Source organism: Rhea americana, unplaced genomic scaffold, assembly GCF_003343005.1.
Source record: "Rhea americana isolate MKP2758 unplaced genomic scaffold, rheAme1 scaffold_69, whole genome shotgun sequence".
NCBI classification, from domain to species: Eukaryota; Metazoa; Chordata; class Aves; order Rheiformes; family Rheidae; genus Rhea; species Rhea americana.
The window spans coordinates 494,437-519,759 of NW_028186856.1; the positions used below are offsets into that span (position 1 = coordinate 494,437).

At 36.0% G+C, this 25,323-nt stretch overlaps 1 protein-coding gene across 3 annotated transcripts in view; it reads right to left on the reverse strand.

Annotated features, from left to right (window-relative positions):
* The window catches only part of EEA1 (early endosome antigen 1), a 74,560-nt gene that overhangs the window by 14,975 nt on the left and 34,262 nt on the right, over positions 1 to 25,323 (reverse strand). For all 3 annotated transcript variants that reach the window (XM_085321314.1, XM_085321313.1, XM_085321315.1), the window contains 13 exons: positions 23,219 to 23,335; positions 17,452 to 17,790; positions 14,352 to 14,501; positions 13,198 to 13,317; positions 12,765 to 12,968; positions 11,958 to 12,158; positions 11,270 to 11,383; positions 9,895 to 10,050; positions 7,809 to 7,948; positions 6,853 to 7,183; positions 5,243 to 5,344; positions 3,836 to 4,030; positions 3,184 to 3,366 (listed from right to left, as the gene is read on the reverse strand). In XM_085321314.1, coding sequence (XP_085177440.1) covers positions 3,184 to 3,366; positions 3,836 to 4,030; positions 5,243 to 5,344; positions 6,853 to 7,183; positions 7,809 to 7,948; positions 9,895 to 10,050; positions 11,270 to 11,383; positions 11,958 to 12,158; positions 12,765 to 12,968; positions 13,198 to 13,317; positions 14,352 to 14,501; positions 17,452 to 17,790; positions 23,219 to 23,335 — 2,352 coding nt within the window. The remainder of the gene's footprint in view (positions 1 to 3,183; positions 3,367 to 3,835; positions 4,031 to 5,242; positions 5,345 to 6,852; positions 7,184 to 7,808; positions 7,949 to 9,894; positions 10,051 to 11,269; positions 11,384 to 11,957; positions 12,159 to 12,764; positions 12,969 to 13,197; positions 13,318 to 14,351; positions 14,502 to 17,451; positions 17,791 to 23,218; positions 23,336 to 25,323) is intronic.

Here is a 25,323-nt window from a genome sequence, read left to right on the forward strand (position 1 = left end):
TCCCAGAATATGATAGGTGTTTGYCCATCGAGATACTCCTAGTCATCAGATTGCTTTTTAAGATGACAGACAAACTGATGTAATGAAAATGGACAAAACAAAATATGCCAATCTGCACTCACTTTTGTAAATAAAAACAGACAGTAGTTTGACTGGTAGAGCATAAAACTATTTTTTWWAAAAAAAAAAAAAAAAGATATCACAGTCAGACTCGGAACAACTTGGGCTGCTGCGGAAGCAACAACAGGTACCAAGAGTAGAACTAGCTAGGTGCTAAGATTTGGGTTTATTCTACCCAACTGAAATGCATAGGTCAGTATTTTAGCCTGGTTGTCCCCACGAAGTCCATAAGGAGAGACAGGGAAGTACTCAGAGATGCTAATCTGATCTCTCTCCCCTTCAAGGATTAGACTGACTGCAGGAAATCTAGGCTCCTGACTTAAGAGGCCTGAAGTTTGGCAGCACGACTATTCTCCCAGAACATCTGCTGAAGGTACACTGACTGTGAGGCCAGTATCAGCGGCAGAGAGACATTCTTTMGGGAACACAGAGGAAACCAGGACTGACTACAAAGAGCAAAAATGCCAAGACTGAAGGACATCTGACAGAGCTCAGGAGTGCCAGGTGCACACCAAGTATGTATGTGCAAACTCAAAATCAAGGCAAAAACAACAGTTCTGCGTTTTTGTCAATGCTTGTATACAAAAAATGTATTTTCCACAAAACAATGAATCCCATGATACATACTAAAATATACCTTCTGCAAGCACTCAAATCGTTCCCAATTTTTTTTTTTTTTTTTATGTTGACACAGACAAAAATCTACAAGTTTGGTTAACACTGCTGCCTTTCTGTTCATACTCAAAACAGGCTACCTTTGGCTGAAATGGAGTTCTCCCAGTTGTACCTACACATGACTTTTGGGGAGGGCTGTACAAAGTGCAATATTTAAACCAAAGTAAATCTGTAGCAAGTAGTATCCCTAAAATTATAACTATGTACTCACTTTATAATTTGTTACAACACCTCTCACTTTTTCTCCACAATACTGATGGCTTCAAGGTTTGGAGTTGGCTGAAGTTACCCAACTAGGACTTTCTGCTAATAAACCAGATACTATGATTTTAATGGTGTCATTAATTCTTCAACCATGCTGATGGAGCCCCAGGGAGCAGCTGTCTGCTCCACGGCCAGCTCCTGTGGAATGCTGTATCTCCAACTGCAAAATTCACTGTAGCATTAATCAGTTTTTAATCATACATCAGTCTCATTTCCTGTAGCCTGGGAAGGTCAKGTTGCCAACCACACTAGCAGTGATATTCCAACTACAAGCCAGCAGATGGTGCTCTCAGTACAGTCCAACTCATGGTATCCAGTCCTAGAAACTGTACCCACCACCATATTCATATCACCCATATCTTTACAGCTTTTTATGATCTCTCCCCAGGCCTGAAAACTGGCCTAATATTTCAGTGCTACACTATATGAGAATATTTTTTTCCCTTGCAGTTTWTATTATTAAAGAAAACCTAGCATTGATAACCTCTCATATTATTGTCAAGCCATGCTTGCCCTGGACAATACTAGGCTTGAAACCATGCTGCCTCAACACAGCTTTGCAGGGACTTTCTACTAAAAGCCTGGATAGTATAAGACAACCAAGATCATGTACAAGTTTCAAAAACCTCTATTACTGCCTACTAATATGATTAAGACCAATCTGAATCCCCTTTTCCCAGCCCACCCACCAGCTTCTATTCCAAACTAGATCCAGAATTTGTAGKTTTGGCTCACATCTACCTGTATATATTAAGTCCCCCAGGCTTCATTTAAATGAAATTTATATCAAAAAGCCCAGTTACTGAGCTTTTACAGGTCATTCTATTACTAAGTGTTGATCTAAATGCACTAAGAGAAATTAACTCACAAAAGAGGTTAGTGTGTTTTAGTAACAAACCATAAGAAAGACTATTTCTAAATCATCTTTGCTTGTTAAGTATGCCGAAGTTCTTCATGCCTGCTGTACAGGGATTCAACTGGAAATAAAGCTTTTGTTACCTGCCACAATTTGCTGTAAGSTCTCTAATGCCGTAGAGGAGTTTTATTAATAAAGCTCCTACGATCTATAGGTAAAGGAGCTATTTCTTTTGCTTTAAATAACTCCAAACCTGGAGTTTGGCTAGGGCTCCACAGTTCACATGGGCCTATCTTAAAGGACCACAAGACCTTTAATGATTTCTAGAGTGAGACTGAAAGGCCTRCACTAGGACAGGTGAAAACGAGCTGTTAAATTTAAGCAGTCACCAAARGCTCCCTTTATAGTTAATAAAGGGAACAGAAACCAACATCTAAAAAGGATTAGATGACCTGCCCTCTGGAAGTGCCCATTTCTCTCCATAAACTTCAGAAGAGCTTAAAGAAATGAGGTCAGTCAGACACAGACAAAGCTGGACTGGGATTCATCCTAATCAAAAAGATCCAAAACTACAGGAGCACTGGGTCAGCACTGACATGAATGAAAGAGRAAAAAAAAGCCTTTATTGACTGACTCCATTCCCAACAATATCTAGACTTTTTGAAGGCACTGCATGCTAATATCAAATCAGATAAATTTTGCTTAGAAACGGTAAAAACTTCAAGGACTATATTTAGACAGTCTGTATTTCAGCCAGGTTCCTAAACCAGTTGTTTTTATCAGTTTGACATCTCTGATGGTCTAGAAACAGCCAGGAAGAAGCAGAAGAGGCAGAGACGTGAAGAAACTGACAGCCAAAATACTAGTTAAATTATCCAGAAGAAAGTGATTACTCACAAGCTGGTAGAGACTTTGCCCTAATTAGCTATGCTATTTCAATTGATTGAGAGCTACAAGATAATATGAGAAAAAGTTGCATTAAAAACAGACTTTTAAAGAATATGAAAATAAATCATCCTTCACTTTGCTCCCACAGCTCAGATCACTAATGCAGAAGTAGAAGGGTAGTTTAGGTACACTGACTGACAAACTTGGCATTTAAATTAATTTCAGTAACTCCTTTGTCCCAGGGGAAGCGATGGGACAACACAAAATTCTATGTATAGCAGAATAGCCTTTTCTTCATACAGCTTGCACTGTTTCTTTGTCTTCAAAATGGATATAAACAGATCTATTAAGTCACTTATGACATTAAAACGGTTAAGTACCTTAAGGTCTTGTCTGGTTGCCAACAGCTCAGACTCTTTCCCATAAAGATCCAGCTGAAGTTTTTCCATATTTTCCTGATGTTTTTCATAGGTCTTTTGCAAGTCTGCTAGTTTTCCTTTCTCTGCTTTAAGCTCCTGTGCTGACAAAATTGTCTGCTGTTGCAGTTTATTCTCCAGTTCTGCCTGAAACATAAGTATAGGAAATGTTACTTAAAATTAATAGATAGTAAAGTAAGCACAACCATTTCAGTAAACTGCATTCCTACTGCCAAATGAAATGAGAAGTCAGTTTGTCCACATATAAAACAGCAAGTCAGTAATGTCATCATTTACAATTTTTAGAGTAATACTTTGTAACTTATTTAAAAACACATAATTTAATTAATGTCAAAAGACTAACTGAAACACATCAAAAATCTAAATAATGTTTACGCCCTGCACTTTCCACAGACTGAGTAAGGTTACTTTACTACTGTTGTTGTTTTTCAACCTCAGCATCATCTGAACACCTTAATTCCACATCCTGGCCTTATTGTTTCAAAAAAAAGCTATAGTAAACAGCTTTTTTATCACATAGATAATGATGTAAGAGTAGCAGCATTAATGAGAGAAATTTGCATTAATTTTCTTAAAGGAGAGAGGTCAGCCTTACCTTTTCTAAAAGGGCAGTTTTTAATTCAGCCTGCAGTGTTTCACTGTGCCTTTTCTTCTGTTCAAAGGATTCCTTCAGTTCTCTCAGCTTTCCCTGGAGATGCTGCTCATTTTTTTCTCTCTCTTTCAGAAGACCCTGAACTTCCAGTACTTGCGCTCGTGCTGAATCAAGTTCTATCGACAATTGCTTAGAAATCTATATTCAAAAGTATTAAATAACTGCATATAATTTTAACTTAAATCATATTTGTACAAGCTTGTAGTACATGACACTGCCTATTGAACTGTGTGGATGACAAAATTTACAGAGATCAAAAAGAAAGCAGAAAAATTCACAAGAAAAAAGAGGGAAAAAAAACAACCAAAAACCAGGTCAGAATTATTAAGTTTTCAGACTTAGGAAATCCTGCCCCAAAAGACTGCTAGAAGTATCCCCTGGTTGAAGTAACCTGACTGGCATGTCCTATGCTACTCTTCTCTAGACATCTCCTGTTTTCCTCTGCCAGAGACAAGATATGAATCAGTAGTGGCCTCCAGTCTCCTGCTACTTGCAGTAGCAGACACCATACTCATCCTCCTACACTTGCCACAGAGCACAATAGTGCCTCTGCCAGAAGCAGTCAGTGGAGTAGCAGCAGTCATCACTGAGGGAAGGTCCATCCTTCATCGACCACCATTAAACCTGCACAAGCCCAAACCCTCAAACTAAGTCTACTGCATGCATCTTTCTTTCCCTCTCTCTTTAGGGAAAAGGTGACAATTTAGGCAAAGAAATTCATAAAATGGACTTGCTGTTCAAGCTACCAGCTAGACCTGATTCTGCAGACTGAAAGCTCAGTCTTTAGAATAGAAATTCATTTTGCCCTTATGCAGTCATAGGCAATTATAAAGAGAGAATTTGCAAAAGCAACAAAATCCACCAAGGTTATCTGCACATTTCGTATCAATCACATAGAGAACACACTGATTAGGTGACATAGTGATGTCTGAGCCTGAAACAGGCCTGAGGATATGAAATATCAACTTCCCTTGCTAAAAGACTAAAGCATAAAACAAAATGATGACATGCTAATGCAAAAATAACTATTTCACTAATAAAAAAAAGAACTGAGAAGGGCTGAAACTACACACTGTAATACACAGCAGAGCACAGAAAGGTAGCTATAAAACTTGGAATTTAAAATTCARTATTAACACGGAAAAAATCTTTAGTACCATCATATTTTAGTATCCCAAGTAGGTTATAGTTTAAGAATTATAACTTCTTTCACCCTCATCAATCCCAGCACAGAAGATTGAAAATGAAAACTCTTAAAAAAAATATTATTATTACTGGTTTCTAGATTTAGCGACAAAAAACATTTATTATTACTGGTTTCTAGATTTAGCCACAAAGTGGACAGCTTACCCCCTCCTTTTTTTCCAGTGAGTTTTTCAGTTCATTCCTTTCTTTAGCTACAGACTCTGTTTGTACCTGGAGCTGGTGTTTTACTTCCTGGTATGACTTTTCCTAAATAATAAATGACACAAGCAATTATTTCTGCAAGCTTTTAAGAAGGTATCAGTATTTTCACAGGAGCTATAAAGCCTTGAAAAAGAACATTTTCTTTTTCAGAGAAATTTAGTTGCAGGTGTATTTGCAGCCAAAAACTTCTCAAAAGTTCAGCAGTGGTAAATAGAAAGTCTCAATAATCGAGAGCATCTGACAAAGCCCCAGTTCAGAGAGGCATCTAAGCACAGATGATATCCTGTACTTAACAAATACAACCACGTACTAACGTGTTTCTCTGATTAAGAACAGTCTCTCAGTTTGAAGTTGCTTGTGGCAGCCCTTCTTTTCATGGGAAGCAATAGGCTCATTCTTCTCAGGATGCCAAATTTCTTGAAGTTCTAAAGCTCACGAGCAAGTACATTTGCAGGACTTGTACTCAAATCCAACAAAATTTCAAGTCCAAATCCTGTACACTTAAGTCAATGGCAAGCCTCTAACTGACTCCAGAATTAGAAGCAGAATCTAGACTCTTATCTTCAAGTCTAAATTGGGGAAAATATCTTTCAAGCTTTTAGAAGAAACATAAATATTTAAACAGAAGTAATTAAGTAAAGTAAACAAAAAGGCTTGTCTTAAAAAGGTGAAGGAGTAAAGGAAAAATATTATTTTGAACTAGAAGTAGAATTTTTATTAGAGTAGAATAAAAGAGCTATGCATGGGTTCTGGGAAATGGTCAGATATAAGACAGGAAGGGAATGAGAAAAATACCCTGACAATGTCTGACATAGAGGTATAAGAAAACTTGTTTAAGAAATTTATAAAATATATTAGTATGGTACTCAGTGATATTACTTCCACAGCAAAAGAGGAAGGAAAAAACAGTATTTTAAACCTAACAAGAGTTCATTCTTATTACTGTAACAGATGGTTCTAGTCAAGCATTCGTTGCTTTATCACCACTGTCAGACCTCTCTGAAATGCAAATAATTCTAGTTAAAATACTTTAAGCCAGTCATCTCCCCAAAGGAGAGCTACTGTTACACTAACTGCAGTAAACAGCTTTCCATTATGCCTAGAGAAGTGCACGAGAACATTCTACATGAAAGATTCAACAAAGGAAACTATAATGACCACAGAAAAACAATGCTTTCTTCAATATGGTGGCACTTTAGCAAAGATTTTGTTTTGCTTTACAAAGCTGATGTACTTTAAAAGGGGTTTTAAAACACTGTTTCACCACTCATGTCTCCAGTTTTCTTTACCACACTAAAGGTATGCAGAGGAGAAAACGGGATTCCATTGTCTGGTATGAACTCCTGTTTAGTACTTAAAAGCATCTAGATAAAAATCTAAAGTTAGAATGCACATATAAACAACAAAAAATGCAGATTGTTTTTCTTAAGGTAATTAATTTCCATGCAAGCATCATCATATGTACAGTGCTAGGAGTTTCCAGACAGAAAGCAAAGTCATATTATCGGAGTGTAAACATCCCAAATTTATTGTCTATTGAAAGAAATACTAACCATTTCTGCCACAGCTGTTTTTCCTTTTTGTATTTCTTTTTCTAATTCTTCCTTTCTTTTTCTAAAGGATTCAGTACTTTTTGAGAGYTTTTCTTTGGTAACCATAAGATCCTTTAATAGAGTATCCTTCTCTAACTTCATTTGTTGGAGCTCTGATGTTGCTGCTTGCATTTTACAGTCTAATTCCTTAAGTTGTTTACTTGTATCTTGATTTGATTTCTCAAAGTCTTGTTTGAGGCTGGTCTTTTCTTCCTCTTGCTTTGAAATTTGCTTTTTTGCTTGTTCAAGGGCCTCAGATTTCTTCTGCAACTCCAATTTAACACAAGAGACACTGGGAATACAAAGTAAAACAAAGGAAAACAAAATATTTTTTAGTTGTTCTTCATAGGTTCTTTTGTATGATTAAATGTCTCTAATATTTAACATATTAACTGTACAACTGATTCAAAGCATATCTTTTTCACCTAGAACATCTCAACATCTTATCTCTCCAATGAAGACATACCAGGAATTCTTAAGATCATTTTGAGATGCATTTTCCTTCCTCAAATATTATGAACAAAAACTATCCCTTTGCTACTTATAAGTAAATTGCAAATTAGTCTTTGAAAGTTACAAAACTAAAGATATTTAGAGATGGATCTGAGTGTATAAAATTGTTCAGATAGATAGCTAAAAACCTGAACAGTGAATAAATTAAAGATGTGTGTATTAAATCTCAGCAGTCAGTGATTCATATGAAAGGATGGGGCAGATGGAGTCTGGTACCTATGTGGCAGATAGACTGCAAGAAAAAGAGTGGAATATAACTCAGTTCCCCTAGCAGAAGGAAGACATCTCTTCTATCTATAGTTTTAAGAAATCATAAGAGAGAAGAACATTTCAATTCTAGATCAAACATTCTAGTTTAAAGTCTGACTTTCTCTGAAAAGTCCTATCACACAAGAAATGCATACGCTTCTCTTTCTGCTTCAAGTTGTTTACTCAGTTCTGCTGTTCGGAGGCCTAATTCTGTAGACTGCTGTCGCTGCTGCTGTAACTCCTGAAGAGCTTGTTCTTTGCTTGCTTTAGCATCAAGAATGTCAGCTTCAAATTTCTGAGAAAGGAAAATAAAAAGCCAGAGATATCATAACACAACCAACAATGCAAAAACAACAATAAAAAACATAAGTCACCCAGTCTATGAGGATAAATCTTTGTAAGCCTAKGAAAGAAATCTTTGCTGTAGAAAGCAGCAACAGTTTTCAAACACTGTCTTCTTATTTCACTAAGCTTGCTATTTGCCTTTCATTATTTAGTTTCTGCAATTCTCTTGCTCCCCCAGAAGTGAACTATTTTGGTAAAACATTCTGAAATTATCTTTAAATTAAATGCCAAGGACCAATTTTAATTGTAAAGTAATAAACAAAAACGTMGAAGTCTTTAAAAATCCTATCCCAAATACCTATACAATAAAAGCCAAACATAGTGTTCAGCTTTGCGGATGGAATCTCAGCTGCCACAGAGTAGGCCAATATAGTTTCAACAATTTCAGATGAGAATTGTTGATTTACATAACCTAAGAACTTCACCATTCTTTATAATAAAACTGAAAAGGAAGACAAGAACTACAGCTGTAAAGGGATTCTATGAATGTATGCGATATTTACTATTTTTTCAGAAAGGTACTTGTATTTCTCAGAAAGGTATTTATATGGGGTATTAAAGAACACAGGAGTCTTCAGCCAAACTGCATTACTTTTACTCTTCAATACACTGGCTGTTCTATATGCACTTTTGATTTCGTGCAGTGGCCATAAATCGAAACGCACAAGTTTCTCCCACAGAACACCCGAAGGCTTTTTTGTTTGTTTGTTTGTTTTAAACACCGTGCACTTAGCCGGAGCAACCCCAAAGAATGGTGATGACACCAAAGTTTTTACAGAGAATTGCATTCCTGTTGACAGTATCCACAACCCTGCTCAGATTCACACTTCAGCTCCTAGTGACCTCACAAAAATCTTGTGCAGGCAAAGAGTGCAATTCTAAGCACTCATGTTTGCTGGTTACTTGCAAAACTTTAGCAGAAGGACAAAAATAATAAAAAAAAAGGAATGAAGAATAGGCAAATAAGAAAGAGATGAAAGCATAAAATACTGCTAATAATGCAAATATACAACTGCTTTATTTTTTAATTATGTTGAATTTTAAACTTCATATAGGGAGAAAACTTTACTTTTCTACTGCAGATTACATAACGTAAGAAAAACACTTCAACTCACTCTTGAGGCACAAAGACTTCTTATCTCCCTCATAATGTGCAACACTACAAAATCAATTCTGCATTGCTAAGATCTCTTTATCATATGGTTTTATATATTGTGAATTTTGAAAACTAAGAACGTTGAATAAATATTGAAGAAATATTAAGGCCCAAATCTAAAAACGCTGAAGCATTTAAACAAATGTATATCCTTAACTGAGAATATTAACATCTCAGAACATCAATAGATTCTGCAAAATTGCCATTATTATGTACATTATCATAGAAAAACTAATTCCAGAAACAGAATGGAAAACATAAGGTCAAGTTGGACAAAAAATATTTCTCTTGCATAAAAACATGATAAAAAGATTCCATAGAAAGGTCTATTGAAAGGTTTTAGAAATAAATTTMGATAGATAGGCCATGTTAACTTGACCTAACTGATGTTAACACATATTCCCTGGCACTTTAGCTCAAACTCTGAAGGCTATGACTTCAGGAAGTATTAATGTTTCCTCTTGTTATACTTGCCCGGTAGCACAGAGGTTGGCAGAAATACACATACAGGAAAATGATGTTATAGGGGCAATTTCCTAAGTCTGTCCTCTTAGTGTAATATGCGCATTATAATAAGCATGGAAGAAGAGAAGAGGATTAAAGGGAAGCACTGGTGAAAAAGAAAAATAACTTTCAAAAGTGTTATTGATATAATCCTTCACCCCGTAATTTGAGCTTTTATCAAATACTACCAAACAGTAGAGAACATCAGCTTCAGTAAGCTTGGATTCAATACAAACCTTAAGCTGTCCCTCTAGCTCTTCAGTTTTTTGTTCTAAATTAAGATGTTGCTCTTTGTACTCTTTGATATTGGCTTCCAGCTGAGCACAGTACTCCTGCTTCTCATTCAGCTTAGCTGTAACCTGATCCAACTGAATGCTGACCTTATTTAACTCCTGAGGTAAAATACAAATGAGACTGTTGTCAGTTTTTAAATAACTTCCAAAAATGACTAATATCCTCAGAATAATATAGGCTTTAAATTATCTAATGTGTTCAAATTAGAAAGAAAATAATCCTTCTTTTTTATTCTTAGAACAAGGAAATTGAGAGTGGAAAACACACAAATAGAAGCTGACAAAACTTTCAAAGCCTCAATGCTGCTCTTAAATTTCACACACTCTGGGCTACATCTTAATAAACTCCTTTCAAGTTATAAATGGAAGAGAATTTTGCTGTAACAAATGCCTAAGATCCTGCAGTTAATACAGCAATAACTAGAAAGTAACAGCACAAAACCTTAGGGAAACATTTTGCTGTCTTCATGAAATCAAGCACTACTAAAAACGAAAGCCAATACCATGGGAACAGTCAAAACTCCACATACTCAAGATGACTTCAAAGCATTTGGTTCAACATAAAACAACGTAATTTCCGCAAGAGAAATGAACACATTCAGCTAGCAACCACTAAGGCRACAGTTACATCAAAGTCCCTTGTACTCTAAGCAAGCTAGTTTAATTATTAGACTATAAAATAGTTGCAAACAAAATACTTCTTATTTTGCTATTTATGGCAGCCACATTCCAACCTTAAAAATGGTGCTAAGTTTAGACCTGCTGGATGTTTCCACTAAGACGACAGTAGCATTGATTTTAACAATGCAAAATATTCAACTTAGCACCCAGTGGAATGCTTCAGCAGGGTTAAAGTGCACACAAACCAGCAGTTTCAACAATACTCTTCTGGTTTCTGTGTCTGTTTGCACATAAAAAGTTATTTCAGAATAAAAGCATCTTATTTTGAATTTATCTAAGTCTGCAATTGAAGTTACACRTTTTCACTTACACTCAGTATATTCTACAAACTTGTATTCATAACATACAGTTTAGAATAAAATTACATCCTGATATGACAGCTTAAGATTCTGAACCCGTATTCTGCAACAAGAAGATTCAAAAGTCAACTCTTTACAGTGTAGTATCTGTGTGGTCCAAATCACAGCAAAAGAATCAAAGACATATCATGTAGTTAAAATGTGCTAAACGATGATTTCCAAATGCAAACTCAAGTATGTTTATTTAGTTCATGAACCCCTACTAATCTTAGGGTTTTTTTATTGGTTTTTGCTTGGGGGTTTTTTTAGGTAACCTACAAGCATTAGATTTGTAATACCTGTTGCTTATCCTGAAGTGCATGTTGGGCAGTGTCCAGATGATTCTGAAGATCTGCTCTCTGAGCAGCTTTTGATGCCTCTGCTGAAAGTAGCAATTCAGTCTTCGCTTTTACCTGAAAGAAAATTTGTACTTGGCTAAAATGTCTATTTTACTGCAGCTAATTTTAATTTATTTTATACTAATCATTTAGTTTAATAGTAACTACCAGTAGTTTTCATGTGCTAGATTATAAAAAGGAAGAAACAAATTCTCACGCTTTAGGAAACAGGAAAAAAATACCAGGATATGAGAAAGCGTAGCTACTTTTCACATAGAGCTACAAAACCCAGTCCCACTTATCTTCTAGTMCAGGAAAATGGGATAGACTCATTGCATCCACAGATAGGCACATCTGGATAACATCGAACATGTACATTTGAGGCCCTCCAAAATTATTAGAAGATTAATACAAAACATAAACATGCTTCCATATGTGTGCCATCTTTCCCTGTTTGTCTTGCAATCCTCCTCCTCTCCAAAAAACATAAGCAAAATTTAGAAAGCAGGTAATGAATGAATAGTGTTGGTGAGTACAGGCAATATTCAGATGTTGTCTGCTAGTAAACTATAGTGTACTATTTTTCTATTTTTTTATTATTTATCACAAGCAGATTTTTTCATGACCAGACAGTACAAAGTTCAGTTACCTGCATATCAAGTTGTGATACTTTCTCTTTGCTTTCATTTAGCTGGCTATTTAGTTCAGTGATGTTTGATTCCAGTGAGAGCACACGGTCTTGAGCAGCTCTTAGATGTGCCTTTTGCTCCTGCACTTGCTCATGCAAATTCTCTTGGGCTTGTTTATGACTTTCTGACTGATTTTTCAACTTCTCTGTCAGCTGAGTTACCTGCAGATAAAAAAATGAGGTAATTAAAAGGAGATAATAAAATTAAAAACTATGTCCAGACAAGTCACGCATCTTTTGAATTTTAAGATGACTTACCAGGGCTTTGGAGTCCTGATGCTGATTGACTCTTGCATTTTTCTTTCTTATCTATCACAATAAAGCTATACTATGCACAATCCCAAAGCTTAAATAGGTTACCAATTCAAAATGAAAGCAAAATTGGCCAATTTGGCTTTACTGTAACAAAACCAAGGTATTAAAGAGACATCAGATGTAGGCTGAACTGAATTTTGGTGTTTAAGGCAACCTCTTTCTCAAGTAAGAGAAACAAACATATATAATATGCAAAATATATTTCTTAGACGCACACATTACTATCGTATGTACATATCATAGGAAACATATAGGATTTTTTTTCTCTTTGCTGATAGAAAGTAAGTCATCGGAACAAAAGTTCTCTGAAATTTCCAGCAAGATACTATAAGGAGTATCAAAAAAAGAGTAAAGTACAGAAAAGATTAATGCCATATCTAATTACACACAAACTAGGGAAATAAAATGCAATAATGAGAACAAGAGAAAGGAAGCAGGTCTCGGAGTTCTTACCTGTATTTGCAACGCATGATTTTTCTCTTGTAGCTGGTTAAGAACTGCAGTTTCGCCTTCACCAGCTTGAATTTTTGCATATAAGTCCTCTCTTTCTTTTTCTAGCAAGGAGATGTTTTCCTTACTCTTTTGAAGCAAAGCCTCAAGATTTTGAATTTTTTGGTCCTTATCTCCAATTTGTCGTAGTACTTGCTCCAAATCATTCTAGAAAATCGCATAATAGCTTCCTTAATTATATGGACCTTAGAAGTTATTCCTAATGCATAAAATGTTGGATAAATGTATTAAACACAGTATATTTTGTTCTAAATTTATTTATTAATTTACTGAAACTACTATAAAATCATGCAAGTCATTTCTACCAAGTAATGCACTGAAAATAACGAGCTGCTGAAATACACGTTTACATGAGGATACAAAATAACTAAGTTACCTGGGCTTCTCKTAGTTTTGCTGTAGTATTTTGCTGAAGTGTCTGCTGCTCCTGATGCTGCTGTTTTGCTTTATCTAACTGATGCTGTAATTCAGTGGAATTTGCCACTTTTTCCTTTAGCTTCAAAAAATAATAATAATAAAAAAATCAATGAACACTGTTCAAATTTTCAATAGCATTTAATGTCTATTCTAGTGCTAAAAGATTCTAAGCGTGAATATTTGAAATTTGATATAAAAATAAGTGTGTGATGCTAGTTATAGAATCAAAATCTAACCAAAGCATTCTTATACTACTAATAGGTGAATATCTATATCACAAGCGAGATACTATAAAAGCAGTGTCAGACATGTATTTTTAGTTCTCAAAACTCTAACAGGTAAAGGAGTTTTAGTATAACTTTTTCCAAGAGTTGTTAAGATGTAACATGACTGATAGTATAGACATTCCTAAAACAAAATTATCATTATCATTATTATTATTATAAGATCTAATAGCAACTTTGGATTAGCAGTCTCTCCCCTTTATTGCACTTTTTGCAAGTAATACTGGTCAAGGCTTTGCAAATTAGCTATAGAAAAGGTTTAAAGTTTTGAAAACATACCACTCAGATATTTGGCCAGTCCTCATAGAGGTAGCAGTAAACCAGCAACATATACAAGGTGCTCATTAAAACACATGAAAACTTGAMAATTAACAATTAGTAAAACAACTGTTTTCTATACTTCCAGCCTACAGTTTATTAATTACGAAGGACCAATTGTTGTGCCATGTTCACTTTTTTCCTGCACAGGGGGCTTTATCTGACAAGAATATCTACACACAAAATTGCACTCATACTGGCTTAGGTACACCTAAGTCTTTTATTATTATAAGATCCTTAGACAAATTTCTTAAGTGCAAGGAATCCTCTATTCATCTGTAACACACCAAGAACATACTTGTTGCTCATCAGATGCATTTAAGTTCTTTAGCTTTATAAAATCTGCAATGCAAGTGGCATTTAGGCACATTTTGACTATTTTTGCCAGATTTCAACAGTTATCAGTCAAATGAAATTCCTACAAACTTTATATACCTCAACATCACAACAAATGTATATACAGGCTATTATCAGAACCACGAAAAAGTAGAGTCTGCATAAAAAAAACTACCTGCTCTTCAGCACGAGAAAGCTTTAATTGCAGATCAGCCACTTGCTGTTCTTTGTCCATTAGTTTTTCACTAGATAGTTGCCTCTGTTCCTTAAGCCGACCATGTGCTTCCCCTAGCTGGCGCTCTGTCTCTAGAAGCTTACAGTGCAACTGCAAAAAAAAAAAAAAAAGTTTTATTAGTCTTTCTTTAGCCAACAACACTGTATTTTAGACATACGCGAATCATAAAACGTTTAACATAAATTTTTATTACCAAGAATAAAACAAGTACATGAATTCAGGAATTCTTTATGTATATGATATACCTCAGAGACATAAATTATGTTTAACAACAGCATCAACTGCACAAGCATGAGCAAATATTCAAAAAGTAGGTAAGAATGACCTAGCAACATTCTCATCTATCTACAGAAGCTCTTCAGTATTAACAGAAAGACAAACAGGGCAATCCTTCCAAAAATATAAGGAATATCATATAAAATAGGAATGCTTAGAACAATCTCATCTTATACAGAGCACGAGAGCGTGCCCTCAGTCCTGCAGATTCAATGGCGTGCACACCCACACACACGTGTGCGCATGCACACATACACACCCCTTCAGTCTTGAAGAAATGTCAGCTCTCAATAAATACTCCTCCTTATACTGTCTTGAAACCAACACTAGTCATTAACACTTCCTTCTACAGTTGCATCATGAAGATCACTTCCTTCAATCACCCTAAATTCTGACTTACACAAACTGAACCAGTCCACAGAGGCACACATATGACTGAAAAATTGTTTAGTTCTTTCAGAAGAACCTTCATCTCACCTTCCTGTTCCTCAGAGTGGAAGCAAAATACAAATTTGCATTTATTAAAGCTACTGGATCAGCATTCTAGTCATTACTTAAGAGAGTGAGCTTGCAAGCTTACTTACAAGCTTGCTCTGCATCTACCTTCATAAAAACAGCAATTCATTATGTCAACACGAGCTATTGAAATATATCCACAAGCAGGTAATTCCATTGAATTTTTAAATGAGTAAGTATGAGAAATTTTGTCTTTTCAAGACAACAGTAACTGAACACTTGGTTCGAAGGAGAAATAAGAGAAGTTTTTGCCTGGTTTCATTTTTTTAATTTTACTCCATATGTGAGAGGATTTGCATTTTTTACCCACTACTCTTTTACAATACAATTCTACAATGCAACCTGAGAACAAGCAGTTTGTGCAGGTTTTCTTGCTTAGACTGAAATCCTTCCCAAATGTATCACTGGAGAACTTTTGCATTTCCTTTCCCAGGAACTCATGCAGCAATGCATGACTCACACACCCTCCTCTTCATCTTCCCACCCCCAAAATCCTTCCTGAAAACGCCCTCCAAATCTGAAGCCAGATTTCAGCTGAGCTTCTTGGCTGCGCTTCAGAAACCTGCATATTTGTTGCCTAGGCAGATTGAGGCAGTTTTACCAAATGAGGATTCCTAAGTAGATAACTAAAATAACTTTTTTCTTTTTCCTCTTAGAAGACTGATGAGAGAGGGAAAGAGACTCTGGAGGTGTAATACATACATATATAAAGTTCTGTCAAGCCACAATTCTTCCAATGCATAGCTTGTAACATAATCCATTTCAGACATTGACAAAGGGTTTAAGATTGAGACACACTCACTTTCAAATGATAAACTTACAGCAAAGGATTGGTAAAGTATGTCATACTAACAAAAATCAGATTTGTTTTTTTTCTGTTTTAGAACCGGACACTATTCTTCATGCACAAACGTTTCTCTAGTCTCACATATTACTCCCCAACTGCCAGAAAAAACAGAGTTCAACTAGCCTTAAAAGTCAATTTGATCAATGTTAAATGAAAATCCTACTTCTGTAACTCATTGTACTCAACAAGAGAGCATGTGAACTGCTGGRGGACAGTATGCTCTCAGTGTACTAACAGCATTAAGTAACAGAATATGTTTGGGGAGAAATGCAAAGGAAGTAATAGTAAGACATCATATTAACCCTGATTTTCATATGCAGAATTGTCTATTCACTATTTAGTTTTAAAGGAAGCTAAGTACATTCAGGTTTAAGGCAAAATGAGAGAGTTTTTACTTCCTTAAATTTCCTATGGGGTAATGAGATTATTACCAGGAACGAAACTACTTCTCATACTCTGCCTGAACTTGCTTTTTCATATCCTCAATTCTTTAGGGCCTCTGCTACACTACTGAACCAGAATAATTAACCTTGCCAATTTCTTGTCGGTGAAGGTCCTCCAAAAATTTTAAGCAGTTGAGGATGAGTTGTCTATTACCGTATTTGTCACAGAAACTCAGCATTATGGGTTGCACTGTCATTTGACAACACTTTACTTATTTCTGGAGATCCATCAACAAAAGAAGGGCAGGGGAAAAACTGCAAGATGAAGGAAAAGTTCATTTAACARAATAGTTATATGAGAAGTTGCATGAGAAGGAAGGTGGACAAGAAACAAGTCTCAGATCAGTTAAAGGCTTATTTATTTGCACACAAAAAAAATGTAAATCACAAACTGTCAGAACACAAGAAACAAGCTACAAAGCTTATGTAGGCTCATTAAACATTAATATTCACAAAGTGAAAGCTATCTGCATAAAGACTGTTTGACAGAACAGTTCCAGGTTAGCACAGATTTAGTAAGACTAGTATCCTTTTCAGAAAAAGAGGAGCTATACTACAGATAGATAGACAGATAGATGAAGATATTAAAGGGCATTAGCATTACCAGAAATTAAAATGTGGAAGGTGGTTGGAATTCTAGATCTCACCAAGCGTGACTGGGTCAAAGTTGCTATGATTACACTATTTGCCCCTGATAAGCGTTTGGCCTATTAAAAGGATTCAGGTACAACAATATACAGATACCTATGAGCTTCTGCACTCTTTTATTTCAGCCTTTTTACTTCTGTAATGAGACAGTATGATTATATTTCATTTTCTGCATAGTTGGGAAGATTGCCTTAGCTAACTGGTATTTAAATAAATACATTTGCATACTCCCCTTCAACAAAGGAAGTGCTCTTGCAAGGAAAAGAACAGAGAAAGAAAAAAAAACAGATGCAAAATTGAGGAACCTTACCTGACCAAGTTCATTTTGAAGTTGCAGTCCATGTTGCTCTTTTTCCTCCCTCTGCTGCTGCAGCTGTTTGCATTCTGCCTTGAGATGCTGGTACTTTGTCTCTACTTCTGACAATTCTTCTTTAAGTTTTTGGTTTGCTTCTGCCTTCTCACCTAGCTCTGTCTGTAATCTCTGCATCGAGGCTTCAGATGCAGACAGCTTGGCCTGAAGCTGCTGGCAGTCCAGGTCCTTCTGGTGAAAGCTTGCCTGCACGTTCTTTTTACTTACAGATACTTCATTATGTTTTTCTTCTAGCTGGGTGTAATCCAGTTCTTTCTTCAGCAGCTTCTCTGTCAGACTCTACAAAGGGAGTTACACAGCAATTTAATTGCAATTCTGCTTAGATCTGTTCAGTGTATTATTCAAATTTCTTCTCAAGTGTTGATCCAAAATAGTGAAGGAGTCTCTCTTGAGTAGTCTCTCCAAAACTGCATTAAAAGAAATGTTGATTTATATTTCACATTACAGATGTTAATTCTGGAGCCTAGATATCACACAATTTCAACTGAAAATACTGTTTTTCACAGTCTCATAAGCCACTTAGCTCTTAGTCAGAAAACTACATAAACTCTGTTTCCGTATCTTGAAGACTGATTTGATTCYCCTGAAAGTTCAGATTCTAGGTTATTGTATGGGTATTGGGAGAGAAAAGGAAAATAGTCATTTAAGACTTTAACATACAGAAAATGGTTTAAAGTATCACTATCCTTCATAAAATTCCCTAAACAATAACATGTGTGATTCAATTCCTGTCTAATTCCATGCAGCAATCCAGCTGGCTCATTTTCAGAAGTATACTAATTTTACCCTAGTTTGCCACACTTGTAGCATGATCTGCTATCCAAATTATGACAGAGAATTACAGAAGAGAAACTGCAAAAATTAATAACTTTTGTGATGCTGATAAATCACAGAATGAAAAACTCACGATTTAACCTTCAAATTACATGAAAATACTTTTATACTTTAATTCATACCATATAATTTCCTGTCTATAACTCAGCTCAACGGTTGCTTTGAGATGGTTGTTTTGAGTATTAAAACACCAAAAATTATGATTCTTTGAAGAAAAGGCATGAACTTCCTTGAGTCTCAGATTTCTCTTACAGCGTTAACATCATATRTTGCAAAGAAATATCTTACTATCAATTTTACAGACCTAGACAAAAAATGGAAGAGTTATTTACAGACAACTTTCAGCTATCATATAATGCTGCTATCAAATTTCATGAACTAATCAAAACTATACTGAAATAGAAATAAAATATCTTAATGGACAAAAATTAAGAAAATCTAGCTTTTCCCTCAAGGTTAGTTGAAGCATTAACCTGAATTTCAGAGACCTCCAAGAAGGATAAAGATGCTATGAGGACCATTTCAATTTTCCAGTGACAGTTCTATAAACACAGAATTACAGTTGCCAGGAGGCCCCGGTCCTCATCCAACTCTGGTCATTCTTTCTAGCTTCTTGAAATCAGGTCCTATTTCTTGCTGTATATCTTACTAATATCTATCTCAGCAGAGACAGACAATGCATATCTTTCTAATACTCATGTTCGTCCTATAGTTTCAGTGGCTACCACATTCTCCAGTGACCCTTTCAATTGTACATATATAAAAAAATAATGCTTCTACAGATGGCAGGTTGAAAAACACAGATACTCAGTATCAGTACACATGTACCAAAACATTAGACCATTCTGCAGGTTTGGAACAAAAGGATTCTTAGAGAAGACAATCAGCGCTGTAATTATAGCTACGCTGAGCATCTTAAAAGGACACTTCCTCATAGTATCCACGGATTAAATCTGTTTTGCTAGAAGAGGAAACTCCTTTTTTTCTTTACAGACTTCAACAGATGACTATATTTTACCACTAATACGAAATAAAAGTGTCTCTGGTTTCTATCACTGAACAGAAGAATCTTAAAAAAAAAGCGGGGGGAGGTTTGAAAAGAAGCAAACTTGCAAATGGCAACTCTAGGAATCTATCAATCAATATAAGAACAAATATAATTAATTCTCTAATAATTCTTATGCATTCATTAAAATATATACTTTCTAGAGTATACAACTTGGCCAATAAGAGAGACATGAGACATTAAGACGGACACAGGACTGCTGGAGAAAGTCCAGCGCAGGGCTACAAAGATGATCCGAGGGCTGGAGCACTTGCCCTATGAGAAACGGCTGCGAGAGCTGGGCCTSTTYAGCYTGGGGAAGAGAAGACTGAGGGGGGGATCTKATCAATGTGTACAAGTACCTGAAGGGAGGGTGTCAAGAGGATGGGACTGGACTCCTTTCAGTAGTGCCATGCAACAAGAGGCAACAGGCACAAACTGAAGCATAGGAAGTTCCGCCTGAATATGAGGAGAAATTTCTTCATTGTGAAAGAGCTCCRGCACAGGTTGCCCACAGAGGTTGTGGAGTCTCCTTCTCTGGAGATATTCAAAGCCCACCTGGATGCAACCCTGTCTAACATGCTCTAGGTGACCCTGCTTGAGCAGGCAGGTTGGACTACATGATCTCCAGAGGTCCTTTCCAACCTTACCCATTCTGTGATTCTGTAATAACTCTGGCTCAAGAGTGAAGTTTCACCATTGAAYTCTGGCCTGAAATAGTATATTTTGAAATGTTTCTTGAAAAATAAATCATGCTTTCAATGTTATAGGCATAGAAAAGTTTTTTCATAGGCATATATATATAAAATGCAAGAATAAAGCACGTAATGAACAGACTGAYGTCAGGTGTCACCGTTACCCTCCAGAAGTTCAGTGGCAAGGCTCCCACTGCTTTTACAGTTTACCCTCACAATCTAAAATAAAGCYGCAATTCCCATTCCATTAAAGAGAAACGGCCAGCCAGGATCATTAACCGGATCATACTTGTATTGAAGTTATGCTCCTGAAATACTAACATGTCATAGTACTTTTTCATTACAACTGCAAAAGTTAGAAATAAAGTATTAATATTACTACCACTTTATAACTAGATTCACATGTGAATCTGCATGTGAAATTGCTATGAGCTATTTTATGAACAGTCAGTGTAGGATACAAGATCCAAGGCTAGTTTAAATTTTTGAGTGATGTTGGGAAAAGAAGAAAAAAAGAAGGAAAAAAAACAGTTAACATTGTCTTGAAGTAGACTGGGACTCTGGGAAGCATTCAAGAATGTTACATAAAACAAAAAAGAAGCCAAGCGTCTTCATCATCCCATTATGAGTTATTCAAAGGACAACCAACAGCAACAGCTACACACGCTTGGATACGCTGATCTGTATTTTGCAGCTAYTTCTCTTTTCCTCCTTAGTCTGATGAGCTACATAACACTGAATGATGAATGCTAATATTTAAAGCAGACGTGTCCTGCTAACAAGCTGCAGCCCAGAGCCACTGTCCCTGAAAGCTGAACTCCCTTTCCCTAAAAGCTGAACCCCCTTCTGCAGTCATAAATGGCCTGACGGAGACGCAAACAGCTACCGCTACTATCCCAAGAGAAGAGCAGCGTTTGCCTAACAGTGCACTTCATCCATGTACGACTGAAGCCCACAAGCAGAACTGAGGTCACAGAGCTGCCGAGGTAAGGTTATTCACGTTACACTGGAATCAGTGGATCCAGGAGCATCTCCTGTATGGATACATGTCCCAGCTGCATCCCAAACATATACAGGGATATATTGGCAGGCATCAGCCATCTCTCCTCCCCAAGCTTTGGCTTCTGAAGAAAAGAAACTGAGACAAGCAGAAAAAAGGGAATGTCGGTACGCTTCAGCATACGCTAAAGAGCCCTTAGGCTTCAAAGCTAGGATGAGATACAAGCAGGAACACAACTGTGATCTCTTCTTTTGTAGTGCTGCAAGAAATCATACAAGAACAACATAGTATGCCTGTCTAGTGGTTAGACATCAAAAGAATTGTGGGGACTATTCTGAAATTCAGTGAGTTATAAAAGTAGAAGTTTGGAAACTAAGCCTTTTCCCTGTAGATCAGATATCACAATTTCCTAAAAGAAAACAAAAAAACAGAAAACACAAGTGCCATGGGTTTGGAATCACAGCAAGTCTTATACTCCAGAGGGTATACTAGTTTTCCATGTGCTGGTTTCTTCCGGGCTACAAGCCACTACTGTCTCTAAATTAACGCTTGGCTCTGCAAAGCAAGCCAGGCACCATAAGTGCACTGCTTTTTAAATGAAGAGAAGACGATTCCTGACAGTCTAAGACAGATGATCTTACTACTTGTCATCTGATCTTTCAGTATAGTTTCCTGAAAATATAAGAAACAGCTTGCTTACTTGAGGTCATACGTGATCTTGAAAAAACTCAGTGTCAATGCACAGAAATATCTTTTTGCCTTGCAATGGAGTTATAAATGGATGCACATAGCAAAACGCAATGTATTCTGTCCTGCACTGATAGCTCCTCCAAAGGGGGAGCTATTTCTGTTACTTGGGAAGCTAGTCTTGCAATTTCCAATTTTAGGTTCAGCACCTCCAGGCCAAGATTCCTTGTCTAGCATACYATTCTTACGGATAGCTCTTTTTAGTAAGTTACATAAAGAGGTGGCTGTAAACTGCTTCAAGTCACTGAAACTGAAAAAGGAGAAGTAGCTCACTGTTACTTTTCTTCTTCCTATTCCTCAAGTGATATTTGGCATTAACTTGACACAGCAGGGGACTCCTAGTAAAGTACAGTTATCTTATTCATCAAGCTGTTTCACTCCGTATTTTAATGTAAAAGCAATTTACTCAGGCAAACTTTCTATCCTCTATAAGAATAATTTTGCCAAAAACTTAATTCAATATTGCTTGTCCATGGGAAGGAACAGCATGTTAATTCTCATCATAGTTCTGCAATTTATTTTTATGAGCCAAATAAATAGTCATCTTACTAAAAGTAAACTATATTTTACTGAATTTGTACTGCACTTTATTATACTCCTTGCAAATGCTGTTTTAGTATTAAATTACACTAAATACGCAGTGTTCAGTCCCTGTCCTTTCCTTTTTCCAAGACTGAAAAGATTGCTGCTAGATACTCTTGTGCAATGTGAACAGTGTACATACACAATGTTATAAACATGACAATAGTGGTATATATCTTCTTCCTTATCTCCCTTCCTTCCTTATCTCCAGTCTTGTCCCACAATCCACAAGCTTTCTTCATGTAATGTGAAACTTGAAACATGTGCAGCCAGCTCACAAAGCTTTCATAAAAGCTCTCAAAAAATACTTACAAGCTGAGAAGCTTCTGGAGTTTAACTCAATTCTCTGGCTTTTATAACTGTGATAAAAGGCCAAAAAATATGACACAAGTACAATCTAAAAGCTAAGAAACTGGAAGAGAAATAAAGAGATCTCATAATGTCTTTTGAAGTATCATTAAGTAAAAATTGTCATATTTTGGAAGCTACTGCTTTTTTCCTTTTAATGGAAGATGGTGGCTAATTATATGTTATCATAAATCGCAGCAATTAGAAATCTGTAAGTGTAACAGCATCGGAGGTTTCAGCTGTAGTGTAATGACGATCACTAAAACTTCACTAAATCACTAAAACAAGTGCTTCCTTATGCATTACCATATCCCTTCCAAGCAAAATGGTTAAAAAGAATTTTCAACTTCTGCAACACCAAGGATGTGTTTTGTCAGCCTTCATTTGCGCTTCCCAAAGCAATGTGTTTTCATTTTAATTTGAATTGAGAAGTTTAAGAAATAACAACATTCTCACCTGGTTTTTCTGTTCTAGCTCTTTGACTGAACTTTGAAGTTTCTGCAGCTCCTGAACATACACAGCTACCTCCTGAGGTCCCTTGGCAAGTTCAGCTCTTAACTGATTGATTGTAGCCTGAATGGACAAACAGAAAATCCACATTTAACACTAAAAGTTTTGTATGTATAAAACAAACAAAACTAAGATACCTGGTAGCAAAATAAAAAGCATCTTGTATACAGAAAAACAGCTTAAGTAAAAAAAAAAGTCTTCTGATGCAACCTCATCTTGAAGCACTTTCAACCACAACAATAGCAGTGAGCAGAAAAAATGCCAAGTTGAGCCCACAACTGATGTAAATCACAACAGATTATCTATTAACAATTATCAAAGTTCTAGCTCAAAGTGAACCCCCCTAAGTCACTGCAGTTATATTGCCAAAATCTTCCTCCAGATTCTCAATTCCAACTCCCACCCCCACCCTCTCCCAAGCAAAATGTCCTGGAAAAGGAAACAGAAGGGAGCTAAGACATCTGGCCTCTAAGGCAAACTTGGTGTGTGACCCTCAAACACATCAACCCTGAAAGCCAGGGTAATCTAGTATGAAACATTTCCCCRTTCAACAGGTACAAAACTGAATTTATCAATGACTGCACAACATTTATATGCAATAATGAAAGCACAGAAAAAAGCACCTCACACCAGTAACAGTAGTTGCTCTAAAACATATTATGCTTAACAGGAAATATTATGTATGTTTCCATGTGGTCATTCCTCCCACAGACCTCTGAGATCTTAGTAGAAGATGATAAAAGAGAAAAAGGGATCTTTCACAAATGTGACCTCTGCATATAGAGCTGAAAAATGTGAAACCTGATCCTTACATTAAATGACAAAGCTAACTCTTTTTAATATATGGTGAATGAAATACTGAATTCCCTAACTAAAACGCGTTTGCAGTACATGACCCAAAAACTGACTTGCACTTGCTATTAAYGCTTTTCTTCATAACAAATATGCCAAAGAATGATTTTCTTGCATATTTGTAACACAGAAAATAAAATGCACTGCATGAACACACTCCATTGGAATAAACTGTACACCAATGGCATTTTTAAATAATTTTCTTCCTCRTTGTTCTTACAACCACAGATTTTGGCAAGAATGTATAAATATTGATTTCAAGAATGAACTAATTTCATTTTAGTAAAAAAGGGTGACAATCACAGAAACAATAACATTTCCATTTCATACATACATACATCCCAACTTCTGMGGTATAGAAGTCACAGACATAAGTAGTAGACAATATACATAATATTTACAACCTTCCTACATAAATAGCAAGACTAAAAAAGAACACATGAACACATTCATTATAGAAGTACATGTTATTAACTCTTSAGTTCTGTAATGCTATTCTTTACAAGGCTGTTTCATTACAGAACAGTTAGTTAAATCATATTCGGATCCACTTTTGGCACATAACCTTTTCAGGATGTTCTCAGAAAACAGAGTACGGATGTTTTACTGCTGAGAGAATGTATTGTAGAAAACGTGCAGAAGCTTGCTAAAGACTCCCCCAGAGCTTTTCAAACTAGAGTGATATATWTATAGATACATATATATACATATATATGTATGTATGTATATATATATGAATGTAAATATTCATAGTTGAATACTCCCTCCTTGTGACACCGATGATGTGTCTATATGGTTAACGAACCAGTAAGGAAATAGGTGTGACACTGATGATGTGTCTATATGGTTAACGAACCAGTAAGGAAATAGGTGCACATTTGTTTAATAACAGAAACCTAATACAAGAATAAAAAGGTTTCAAAAGAATTTTTTATCTCAAATTTAAGTGTCTCCATTAGAAGCAGAAAAAAAGCAAAATRGATGGATGAAAGATGGAAGTAAGCAGTGAGGAAATGTATCTACYAACAGCTTTTGCAATTTTTTTGTAAGATATGGCCGTGTTTTTAATGCCTTTGCTTAGGTTTCTTTTTTTTTCCATTTGTTTTTTTAAAGACAGTCGTAGTTTTATCAACCTTATCCACAATTTAATGCACTCATTTAATACTGTATGCACTCAAGATAACAATTTGCCAAGCCTA